This window comes from Solanum tuberosum, unplaced genomic scaffold, assembly GCF_000226075.1.
Source record: "Solanum tuberosum cultivar DM 1-3 516 R44 unplaced genomic scaffold, SolTub_3.0 scf00541, whole genome shotgun sequence".
Lineage (NCBI taxonomy): Eukaryota > Viridiplantae > Streptophyta > Magnoliopsida > Solanales > Solanaceae > Solanum > Solanum tuberosum.
In genome coordinates, this window is record NW_006239474.1 from 262666 (window position 1) to 275427 (window position 12762).

The window sequence follows — 12762 nt, forward strand, 5'->3', positions numbered from 1 at the left end:
ATCCTAAAATTATTATTCCACCTTAAATGGGATAAAAATAACAACCCGGAATAATTAATAGCAGAATAAGTTATCCTACAATTTTATCTCAATCAAACATAAAACAACACTAACACCATCAATTAGGTTGCATTTTATCTCTCGTACCAAACGAGCCAACCGGCTACCTAACAACCCCTTGTTTAGGTATACAGTAATTTTTTTTTGTTTTTGTTTAGGCCAATGAAACGGTGGACGGTGGGGACTAAATTGCATTATTCCTGAAAATAAAGAAGCAAAACTGCAACTTTTCAGTCATATTTTGCGCGTAACGTAAAAGCAGAGATGGCACTAAACTCACCCTTATTGGTTAAGGTCCTTCAATATACAGATGGATAAAATCACTACTGCTAGTTCTACTTCTACTTACATTTTCCACCAATCCTTCCTCTTCCACAAGATCCGCCTGCGGTTTGGTTTTCATCCTCACTAAAACCACTGCCCCAATCAATTTTCTATATCTACTACTTGTGTCAGTCTCTCGGGATTTGAGTATTTGCTACTAGTACTACTAGTACTGAGACTGACGCAATTTCGTTTCAATTCGGTGTGTTTTTCATTGTAATCGGTGTATTTGGGTAAAGGGTGAAAAGGGTTACGGTGGTTATGCGATCCATGTCGATACCGAAAGAGCCAGAGCAAGTGATGAAGCGGAGAGATGGATCGGTCTTGGGGAAAAAGACGATTTTAAAGAGTGATCATTTTCCTGGATGTCAGAATAAACGATTGTCTCCTCATATCGATGGTGCTCCCAATTATCGAAAGGTAGCTTGAATTGCCACATTCGTTTTTAATTTACTATGTTTAAATTGATCACATTTTCTTTATGTAACGCCCAAGTCAAACTCTGTATCCAGCCAAACTGTTTTTGGTATTCATTTTTTTGGGTACATTTTGTCGATCATAGCTATTTAAAACACATCTCTTTTGTTTAACTAAACCTCTAACTTCTACAGTGGTTTCACCTGGGCCATTTTGCGTAGTTGATGAATCATTGTAAGATTGGGTGAAGTGCAATTTTGCATAATACTACATGTATACAGAAGATTAAGTACATTTGCTTATGGTTTTTGTATTTTAGTGTAACCTACCTGGTGTTAAGATGAAATTAGTATGCTTGACTTTATAGGATCTTGTATTGGTGTAATCGTCTCTCTTTTGCTTTGTACAGAATTGTTCCAAATTTTATTTCCTTGGTATTAACTTAGTGCCAGATTTCTGATTTAACACAATTACTACTTACCAGTTTTTAATTTTACATGTAAAAAGTTAACTATAAAGCTAATCATTCAGCTTGTTTATTTACTCCTTTTTATCTTGTTTGTTTTTTCTTGGTTCGCTGTGTTGGTTGAAATAAGTTTACGTCATTCTCCTGTTCATCCAATACTAAAGGATATTAGAAAGTTGAAATTGAGGAGTTACATAATGTTGGATATTTACTTCCCTTCTTTAGATGCCTTTTTAGTTCTATCTCTTTTGATAGGTTAAAGATTGTATATCAGAACCACCTTCTGCTCCCTGAAAGCAAGTGTCAAGTGTCTTGAAAGTCTTGTCTCTCATGATGAAGTGGAATGTCTAGACTTCCACTATTTTTAGGTGAATGTTGTGGAAGCAGCGAAAGACACTGATGGCCAGCAAGCTCATTACAGAAACTTCCTTTACAAATGAAATGTACTATGTTATTTAAGTGAATTTACTATGCTTAGTGGACTCAAGATTGTGGTCTGTGATCTATTAGCTACATTGTGCATGATTTCTTGAAGAAACATTCTGTAGTTGGAGGGGAATAAGCTAAAGAAACAGGGATAAAGGTGATATAGACCATTATGACGGGGAGGAATAGAGGAGCTTCTGGAGAGTTCAGAATATATTGTCTCAAATGGAAATTATGTTATTATATTCTATTTAACTTTGGGAACACGTAGAATATTGACTTGTACAGGACTCACATTTGGAAGAAAATTTCTGTATTGTGACAATGAAATGACTGATAGTTGCAGTAGAGAGGAAGAATATGTAATGTATGGTCTAAAATATAACGATATATCAGGGCCATGGAACTTCATACTGATCTCTACTTGTTTTAGCTATAGTTAATCCACACTATGTAGCGTTGTTGTTGTTAGGCGGTCGAATCAACTGGTATGCTCCTGGGCATTGATTTCTTGCATTTGATATGGTTTATAACTTTATATCATATAGCTCTTGGAATGGCTATGTTGGAGAGATATACTTGGCTATTTAAAGGGGCATACTTCTCTGCGACCTTCAATCTAGGTGATTTCATATTTGCATGCCTAAAATGAGATGTGCAATTTTTTTCTTGGAGAAAAGATGCCAGGTTTACTTACATTTGGTCCTTATAAGTGTACTAAAAGTACATGCATCGATGGTCTCTTGTTGTACAATGACTTTGTGATGATTGCACATGTTGTTTAGCTGATCATCCATATCAATGGACAATTCATTAACACAAATTTAATTCTTTGAAATATCTATTAGTGACAAGGGTTGCAGGTTCATGATTATGTTTTGCCATTTAAATATTTTGCACTCCCTAACTAAAGAATTTGCATTAGGCCGACTCTTTGCATGTTCATGGTGTTGCTATTCCAACAGTTGAAGGAATCCAAAATGTTCTCGACCATATTGGAACTAAACTGAGTGGGAAGAAGACTCACATTCTCTGGATTAATCTTCGCGAGGAACCGGTAATAGTACTTCATTACTTTTTTGCATTTGCGTTTCATTGAATTTCTTCTGCACTTCTGTTTTATTTTATCACTTTCTTATAGGTGGTCATTATTTCATTAATAACTGCAGTATAGTTTGGTAAAGAAATTTCTAGGACTTCTAATAGATTCTTTATATGAATTAAATATATAGAATAATCTTATAGGCAATGTTTGCATGTTGTGTTGCACCTTAGAATCTCATTATTTGCCATCCATACATCATATAGTTCCATGATCCAAATTTTCTTTTTGTCGCTCATTGAACCTTCGAGTGCACATATTTTATTGCATTGTTTTTGATTAAACAAAACACCATCATCTTTCTGTCTCTCTCTCTCTCTCTCTCTCTCATTCCGTGTCTTTCTCTCTCATCCTTTCCTTCTTTTTGTTTCTGTTCTTTCTTTTTTCGGGGCAAGTTTGATGGAAGACTTCCCTTGTAAACAGGCTTTCATTCAAAAGAGTATAGACACTTCTCTATTCTACAGTTTTTTCTCTTTCGTGCATGGGTTGCATTATTATTAAAATAAGTGCTATTGCCTATCTTTAGATAGCCCATGAATTTTTTGTTTAAAATGAACTTGCTTAGATAATAGCAAACTACTTCTTACCATTCTCAACAAAAAAAAAGGAAAAAAAGGAATGCAAACTTATTTGCCATTAAATTGCGTGACATCAAGTTCTATGATCAATTACCTGAAATTCTATTATTGATATCCATCCTCATGAAGTATTTGAAGGTGCAAACATCTGTTAGTATTTGAATGAGCGAGCATATAGAGAAGGAAAAATTTGAAACTGATTGAAAGTTGAGCATTGGTATATGCATTTGGTATGCTTGATCTCTTGAATGGCGTAACTAGATAAAGCATTTTGATCAAAGATGCTGCAATATTTTGATTCCTGAAAACTTTATCATGATTGTTTTTTTTCTAATCACGGAACAGGTGCTATATATTAATGGACGCCCGTTTGTCTTGCGTGAAGTAGAAAGGCCCTTCTCTAATCTCGAATATACGGTGCGTCATGGCTAGGATTGATTTTTCATTTTTCATTTTGACATATTGCATATTTTATTTTATTTTATCAAATGCTCATGTTGATTTTGTGGGATTAGGATATTGCATACTTGTCAGGATTTTTTTTTGATCAAGTAAAAGTATTTTCATTCATATTCATGACCAAACTGGCTGTATACAACGGATATACCAAAAGGTAAAGAATCTACATAATATGATTTTCTACAAACTCCACCTAATCATCTATACAACAAGGAGCTTTCTTTTTACACCAAAAGAAAATAAGGGAGTTGAGTAGAGAAACTCAACTCTACTCCTTCAAAGGCGCTTCTATTTCTCTCTTCATACTACCCACATTAATGCAAGCGGAACCACATTCCAAGTCCTTCGTTGTCTCCTCCTCCCGCTCTTCCAACTGAACATCAAATCTTTCATAGTACTTGACATTGCCCAAGGAGTGCAAATCCACTCGAACATATCCCACCATAATCTCATGGTAAGCCGGCAATGTAGAAGAAGGTGGTCTACATCCTCGTCTGCGTTCTTGCACAGGTAAAATCAACTGAAGCAGACAACCTTCTGCTTTTTAAGATTTTCCGCTATCAAAATCACCCCTCTAGTAGCTAGCCAAGTGAAAAAAACACACCTTCCTTGGCACACTTGGACCCATACACCTGTCAGGATTTATCAAAATAATGTCACCACGTATCCACACTAACAAGTTAAACACTTCTGATCATGGCATCAATGAGATTTTATAAGATATATTTATTGGACATTTTCTTATACTTTTTGTTCTCAATGCAGCATTGGTTGTAGGACTTCTGTCTAGCACTTGCTGGGAATTCTTCCTTCCAGAGATTTATGAAAAGTTAGTAATATAAACATGAACATATTCAAAAAATATATACAGGATTTACAGTCAAGCAATTTTACCTTATTAGGATAGTATGGCCCTTAATACTTGGTTTACCAAGCGAAGAATCTTGGCGAAGATTAACCTTCCTACTTCCCCACACACTGGGAAGAATGTTCCCAGAAAAAGCACCAATGCTCTCTATTCTTTGATATGTTTCGTTACACTAAGACCAAGAGGTGGAGGATTAGCTTTAGTAGTGCAGGGGCTTAAGCAAGCCATATTAGATTCTTTTAACGTTTCTCTTAAGAGAGCTGTCCTCTGTGTTGAACCTTCATAATGATTTGCACATCAAATTTTTATTCGGAGACTTCAAACCAACAGCTTCTAGCTCCCGATTATAGCCAAATGCCTCGTTGATCTTTTCCACCAAAAGATCTCTTTCTGTTTGGATATTTCATCCTAGTCCATTTGAAGACTTACTCTCTGAACCAAATTCACCAGAGAGATTCCTTGTTTCAGCTCCATTGTTAAACTTCAGAATTCAGCAAGAATGTGAGATCTCATTTTCCTCAAGTGTCTAAAAGAATTCAAGTTTCAGCAAGAATGAATGATCCTAGTGCTTCTTATTACGGGTAAAACCTTTCTTCTGGCAATGCATATTGGTTTCCACCCTCATCTTGTGTATACTTGCAACTTTTCTTTATCTGTCATTTGTAAGGTTCTAATGCAAGTTTTTAACTTTCATATCTTTTCCTAATATATCTGTTGATATTCTTCTTGATATGAACTTAGATTTTATATTAAATAGGGAATTAACAGGACAAGAGTGGAGGAAATGGAGGATCGTTTGAAAGAAGACGTTCTGCAAGAAGCTGCAAGGTTATTGTTTGCTCTATTTATTGTTCGTGAACGAATATCTTAGGGTTTTCACTAAATGTCATGATGCTCACGTGATCAACATTTTTATCTGATCTCTTCTATTTGATAAACAACAGATACGGAAATAAGATCCTTGTAACTGATGAGCTTCCTGATGGTCAGATGGTGGATCAATGGGAACCAGTAACATATGATTCTGTGAAAACACCCTTACAGGTTTCATGAGTTTACAAAAGCTTTGTTGAAGTTGGCGTCAGAAAAGTTTGTATTGATTGCTCATTTTCATTTTGTACATCTCCCTCAAGTTAGGTGTATGAGGAGCTGCAATCAAAAGAGTACCTGGTTGAATACGAACGTGTTCCTATTACCGACGAAAAATCACCTAAAGAGCTGGATTTTGATATTCTTGTGAGTATTTGTATCTTAATTTGTCTTTGATATTCATTCCCATTTTTTATGTCGAAGATACCTTGCTTGTCATCATGAAGGTATTGGAGGTTCCGTTTCTGAAGTTTTTATTATTCTTGGTCAGAGGTTACGCTGAAACATAACTTCATGCATCGGAATATAGTTTTTTTTTTCTTTTTGAAACTGGTAAAGATTGCATTCCTCAACATTAAGGATATGTTGGCAACCTTCAAAAAGGGACCAAGGAAGAAAAATAAAAAAGAGATTACTTACAGAGAGCCTAACAAATCTACAAGTTCTGAGTCCTCAATTTCTTTCTCTTTACACCAAAAACAAAAAGATACATACAATTCCATTTAACTTTGTGAATGGAATTAGATATATCTTCAAAGCTTCTGCTATTTCTCTTCCTCCATACAGTCCACCAGACACACTGTGGGATGATTCTCCATCATCTCTTCTGGCTCTTGGTTTCTCCTCTTCTAATCTAGCAACTCAATAATCTGCAGTGTGCTCAAGATCCATTTTGTGTTTGTGAGTGTAAAAAAAAAAAGCCCATAACTGTGCTGTGAATTTACAATGCAGAAAAAAGACGGTTGTTGGTCTCCTCTGTTTTCTACACATAGTTGACATCTGGAAACAATAATTTGCCCCTTTTTCTGCAGAATTTCCTATGTCAAGCAAGCGCTTCTGTCTACCAACCATATAAAGTATTTTACTTTTGTTGGTGCTATGTTCTTCCAAACATTGTTCCACAACAATAGTTGGTTTTTGTTTTGTTGTGCATTGCCTATTTCATAAGCCCTTTTAAGTGAAAAACTCCCATCCTTGCTATGTTTCCATCTTAGAAAATCTGCAACTGAGGAAGTGTCTGTGAATCCCTCTAGTTCATGTAGCATGCTGGCCACCCTGTTTACTTCCCAATCATTCAAATGCCTTCTAAAGGATAAATTTCACCCCTGAGCAGTCCAACACTCATAGACAGCTGCCTCAGGATTGTTGCATCTTCTGAATAAATCATGAGGTCTGGTTGTTCTATGCATCTCTCCAAAACTCTGTTTCTCTACCATCCCCCACTTTTATATCCATGTTTCCTGCTAGTGTAGGCCAAAGATCCCTGATTGTTCTCCACACCCCAACACCATATTATTGCTGGCATCACTCATCCAAGGGTTAAGCTCACCATATTTGCATTTGATAACATCATTCCATAAAGCTTGGCCTCCTTCACTATACCTTCATAGCCATTTCATCAAGAGACTTTTGTTCTGTCTCTTGAGGTTTCTGATGCCCATTCCTCCCAAATGTCTACTATTCAAAGTTGTATCCCATTTCACCAGATTATATCCCCTATTGTCTTTGCAACCATGCCATAACAAATCCCTCCTAAATTTGTCCAACCTCTTCAGAACCTTAGAAGGTAAAGGAAACAAGGACACAACATAGGTAAGTAAAGAGTCCAAGATAGTATGCGGGTCAGTCTTCCTCCCAGAGATTATTATTGAGTCTTCCACCTCGTCAATCTGTTTTCTGCCTTCTCTACAATGCCATCCTATTTCATTGGCTTTTATGTTTGTTGCCTGATGGCATGCCCAAATAAACTGTAGGCAAGTGCTACACATTGCAACCCAGTATCTTTGTCTAACTATGTAAATTGACCACTTTCTTAATTGGAAACAAATTGCTTATCCCCCATTCACTTTGAAACCTGAAGTGGCCTCAAATAACAGAAGTATCAATCTGATGTATTTTATCTATTCCTCTATAGGTTTGCAAAAAATAATTGTATCACCAGCATAAAACAGATGACAAATCTCCTTAGTTTGTCCTCTATCACCTCCTATTTGGAAGCCTCTGATCCAATTGTTTTGTAATGCTACTTTCATCATACTGTCAAATCTTTCCATCGCCAAAATAAAGAGAAAGGGAGATAAGGGGTCTCCCTGTCTCAATCCCCTTCGTGACAGGAGGAATCCAACTTGTTCACCATTCACAAGAACAGAGAATATAACTGTACTGATGCAAAACCTAATCCATCCCCAACCATTTCTCTTCAATGGAATATAGTTGTTTTATGTTGATTTGGATGGACATATCGTGAAAATTAGACCATAAAAGTTTTCTGAAAACTTTGATCTTCTGCAATCAATCAAATTTTTGTGAGTTATTGTATTTTAGTGTCTAGCTACCATCTTTCTGAAATCCTTATGATAGAAATTGGTCAATTTGAATAGCCTCTGAGGTTTAATTCAAAGGTTAAGGGACTTGTGACCTAAATCACAAGTTTATGCCCTGTACCATGTGAACAAACCCTGGTATTTAAATGCAAAAGGGTAAAGGGTGGACCCATTATACTCGAGTTTTGAAAGTTGCGGTTGATCTTGAGGGTTGGAATGTCAACTACCTACCAATCTCTAAAAGCTAGTTGTCTTATGTAGTTTTATAGTTGGGTTTATATGTACCCAATAAATTCCCCTGTTACCTTCTCACTAGCTCTCGACTAGATATATATGGGAGCTGATAAGTTCTTTTTTTGCTACTCTACATTTGTAACTATTATGCATCCACATGTGGCATGCCATCAATGCATTGTTTACTTCATAAAAAAGAAGAAGCAGAAGAGACGGTGGAGATTAGTTCCATCATGCATCTGATGGTCAGTCTGGTTGGAAAGAAATGGTTGATGCTTTGAAGACAGGTCCATTTCCATTCATAAAGTAAAAAATTCAATTACATCTTGTCTTTACTTTTTTGGTGTAAACAATTGTGCATAGTAGATATATTATAGATCAGATAGTGGACTTAATAGGAAACTTGTAATTGCTACTATTTTTTTTCCGGAGGTGGCCAACATGCCCTTAATGCTGAAGAATACAACCATACCAGTTTTAAAAAAATGTTTCACCAAGTCAATGTAAACTTGTTTTGGTTTTGTAACTGAGGAGAGAGGTTCTTCATCCAAAGTTGTTTTTTAGGACACGTAACTGTTCTATGTGCAAGATTGTGAGGGAAGATGTGTATCTTTACTGCTCATCGTCCCATGGACTATATATGTTCGTAATTTGTTGGATTAGTACAAACATTGTTAGAGTGCTGCTTCGCGGATGGAAGTACAAAAAGGGATAGAAAAAAGAACGTGATGCAACTCCTTAAGCACTAATGTGGACAATATTGAATGAGAGGAACATATGAGGCCTTGAAAAAGTGAACTCAAATTTTGGATATTAGTGGAAGATTGTTGAACTTTGTACATTTTTTGGAGCATCCTATTCCAATTTGTAATGATGATTAGTTTCTATTTGTGGAAAAACACGTGGTTGTGTAAGCTCTAATTATCTTATTGTATACACCTTGTAGGTAGAGGTTTCCATCATATTAATTCCAGATCTTACATATATTAATAAAAGGACAGATATAGTATTGAAATATTCTTCTTCCTTTATTGTTGCTTTTAAAAGCATTTATAGTTCACATTCCTCCAACTTATTCATATCTTCTAGTTTTGGCTTAGAAAAATAGCTATAAGTAAAAACTCAGCTATTTACACTTTACTACCAAGATAAAATTAGGGGTAAGTTACATCTCTCTCTGCGGTAAATTCAATTTAATTTTGCAAGTAGTTAGTTTGTCTTAACAAAGGGGAGAACCCTGTATGCAAGTTCTATACAAACTAAGGTTGTACTAAAGAATTGAATCAAGAAACTCACACAATCATCTACACAATAGAGAATATGTTGTATTCTTTAAAAGTATACTGGGAATAGCAAAGTGTTCCTTTCATTTTCATCAATGAATTTTCTTGTCCTTCACAAGCTCTGTTAATGCATTTTCCGTTCTCCCTGATAAGTTGCTGAGACTCTTCACTTTGGATGCTGCACCCTTGTTAACACGACGTGGGTGTGGGTGTGAGTGTGAGTATGATCGATCGGATCTGGTCAACCAGTTTTGGGTACTTTGACCAAAATCAACGGACAAATTTTGGACTGATACACTGATTGTTGTAATCAAAACAAAAGGTAAGGTAAAATTGAGGAAAATGAAATACCTTGTATATAGAAATTTCTATGTAAGTCCTTTTCCTTGTATCTCCCTCTGGGTTTTTCTCTTGATCAATATTTTCTCCTCGGAATACCTTGTTTCATATGATGTCTCATAATTTATACATATAACTCTGGTTTTAGATGTTTGAATTATTTTTAGCCGAATTCCCGCACCCATATCTGTACCTTGATCCATACCCCCGAATCTTAAAATTTAGATCATGAAGGATCTGACCTCTAGATCTGCACCCATATCGGTCACCTGCATCCGATTCCGAGTAACTTATTTCCCTGCCTCTTCACATTCTCCAACATTTCAAATGTTACACTATATTTGGCATCACTGAGTTGATTTCTGTCATTTTAAACATCAATCCACAAATTAGAAGGAAAATTATAGTGTGAAAGTAGGTGATCAACCTCCTTTTAACCCCTCAATATAAAGCACCAATTAAACATATAATTTGCTTCTTTTTTTTTGAGATTTATTCTCGTGAGATCGAACTCCAAAAAGTAGTGGCGGAGCCACAACCAAGGAAGGGGGTTCAATTGAATCCACTTTGTTGGAAAGTAGTACCGTGCAAATAGGGCAATCTTTTTTTCCGTATGTAGATATAACTTTTGGATCCCCTTGTAGTGGCAAAGATAGTGAAAAGTTGCTTTAGGGTCATATTTTCAAATTTTATGAATCTCCTTAATATTCCTCGCTCCTTCATTGCCCAGAAGTTGTCCTTAAAATGCAAATTTTCTAGGTGCCGTTTTTGTCCATACAATTGCATAAGGGAAAATCTTTGAGTTTTAAAGTTGATATAGCATGGCAAAGATGTAACTGTAAAAGTACCTGATGGAACTCCCTCACAATTCGAGGAATGTCACCCGCTTGCAGGATCGTAAAAGCATAAATATTACTCCCCCGGTCCCGTCCCAATTTATATGACTTAGTTTCCTTTTTAGTCAGTCCCAAAAAGAATGACACATTTCTATATTTAGTGATAAGTTAACCTATAAATGTCCATTTTACCCTTAGTGGAATGATTTACAGCTTATTTTAGACCACAAGTTTTAAAAATCTTTCTTACTTTCTTAAACTCCGTGCCAAGTCAAACTAACTCACATAAATTGGGACGGAGGGTATGTAGAAGACATGTTCTTCCTCCACCTTCTAATCATCAAAGGTTCTAGCTGAAGTTAAAGTCCTAACTCTTGTTGTTGACTCCACATCTACCTCACCTTTGATTAAGCTATAGTCAAGTATTTCTTCTTTAGTATATCTTTTTTCTTTTATCAAGTAAAAGTATTTTCATTAATGACAAGGCCAGAAACATATGGCCATATACAAGTGGTATACCAAAAAGTAGAGAAACTACAAAAAGATATGATTCACTACAACTGTCACCCTATCTTCTATACAATGAGTTACTACCTGGGTGCACCAAAGGAAAATGAGGGATCAGAGGCTACTCCGTAAATTGAGTAAAACTCATCTCTACCCCTTCAAAAACTCTTCTGTTACTCTCTCCAAACAACTCACATCAACACGAGTGGAGTGACATTCCACACTTTGCGTCTCTCCTTCTCTCACTCTTCCAGAAGGACATCAAATCTTTTACAGTTCTTGGCATCACCCATGGGATGCCAAACCACATAAATCCCACCGTAACCTCACGGCTAAGTCACGATGTATATCTTCAGTATATCCTTGGGAGGGTAATTATGGTAATCTGCCCAAGAGCTAATTACTGAAGCTAATTAGGGTACAGTAATGACAATTGTGCAGTTTATTACAAATTCCAAATGACAGGACCACTTTTGGGTTGAATTTTCAGTAAACTAGTTAGGGAAGGTTTCTAGATTGCAAATTAAAACAAGAAGGGATTTAATGAATTCTTGTTTTCCGTTTTACCAATCAAAAAAAAGAAAGGAATGTAATGTTGTTTTAAGCTAGAATGTCTTTAATTTTGTGTAACTGGAGGGAGGGAGCTAGCTGGTTTTCGTTTACCTTTAAAATTTAAACCTTCACGTTTCTGTTATAATATAGCAACTGTCTTGACTCGTCAAGCGGACTTCTTTGCGTATATTGACAGGATATGGTTGTTTAACTTTTTTTCCTTTTCAAGTGAGTAGTCTAAAATGTATGGCAGCCATGTGTTTATGACCACATTTATGCTCTTAAAATTGTGCTTTTGCTTATATAAATATTTCTGTTTAAATGTAGAGGTTCTCTACTAAATCATTTCCCTGATTGATTTGAACATTTGGTTTTGTCTTATTCCTTATGTTTTTCTCTCACCTTTTGATCTTTAGGTTCATAGAGTTTCCCAAGCTGATGTGAAGACCCAGATTATTTTTAATTGCCAAATGGGACGTGGGAGAACAACGACAGGAATGGTGATTGCTACATTGGTGTACCTTAATCGTATCGGGGCTTCTGGTAATTCTTATTTTCTCTTATGTCAGACCTGGCATTTCCTTTCAATGTTCAATTTTTACAAACATTTCCTACCCTTAGATTTTTTTATGAAGTAAGTAATTTCATTAATGGCATCCAGTGGATGCAGAAAATCAGAAGTACATAGTGCTAGAAAATATAGATCAGCTCCTGCACAGAGAGGTAAACTAAATAGTTAGGAGCTGACAAAATCTTAAGACTATCTTGGTACTTTACAGGGAAGAGATTATGCCATCTTTTCATTCACTGCACTTTCACCACACATGTCTGGCATTTCATTCTGAATATTAATATTATGGGGGGGGGGGGGGGTTCGGGGGAGAACGCCGGGGAAAAA

General features: G+C 36.0%; 1 protein-coding gene across 3 annotated transcripts in view; it reads left to right on the plus strand.

Moving 5' to 3' along the window:
- Window positions 1-300: 300 nt before the first annotated feature.
- LOC102603371 (paladin) overlaps window positions 301-12762 on the plus strand; it is a 32100-nt gene continuing 19638 nt past the window's right edge. Inside the window, exons 1-7 of one of the 3 annotated variants that reach the window (XR_001472142.1) lie at window positions 301-804; window positions 2619-2750; window positions 3719-3790; window positions 5458-5528; window positions 5645-5744; window positions 5838-5936; window positions 12281-12407. Coding sequence is in view for 2 of the 3 variants with exons in the window: in XM_006365388.2 (XP_006365450.1) it covers window positions 646-804; window positions 2619-2750; window positions 3719-3790; window positions 5458-5528; window positions 5645-5744; window positions 5838-5936; window positions 12281-12407 (760 nt within the window). In the remaining variant the exon portion in view is untranslated. Of the gene's footprint in view, window positions 805-2618; window positions 2751-3718; window positions 3791-5457; window positions 5529-5644; window positions 5745-5837; window positions 5937-5973; window positions 8635-12280; window positions 12408-12762 lie in introns of those variants that run through there. The other 2 variants (XM_006365388.2, XM_015304459.1) reach the window with 2 other exon arrangements.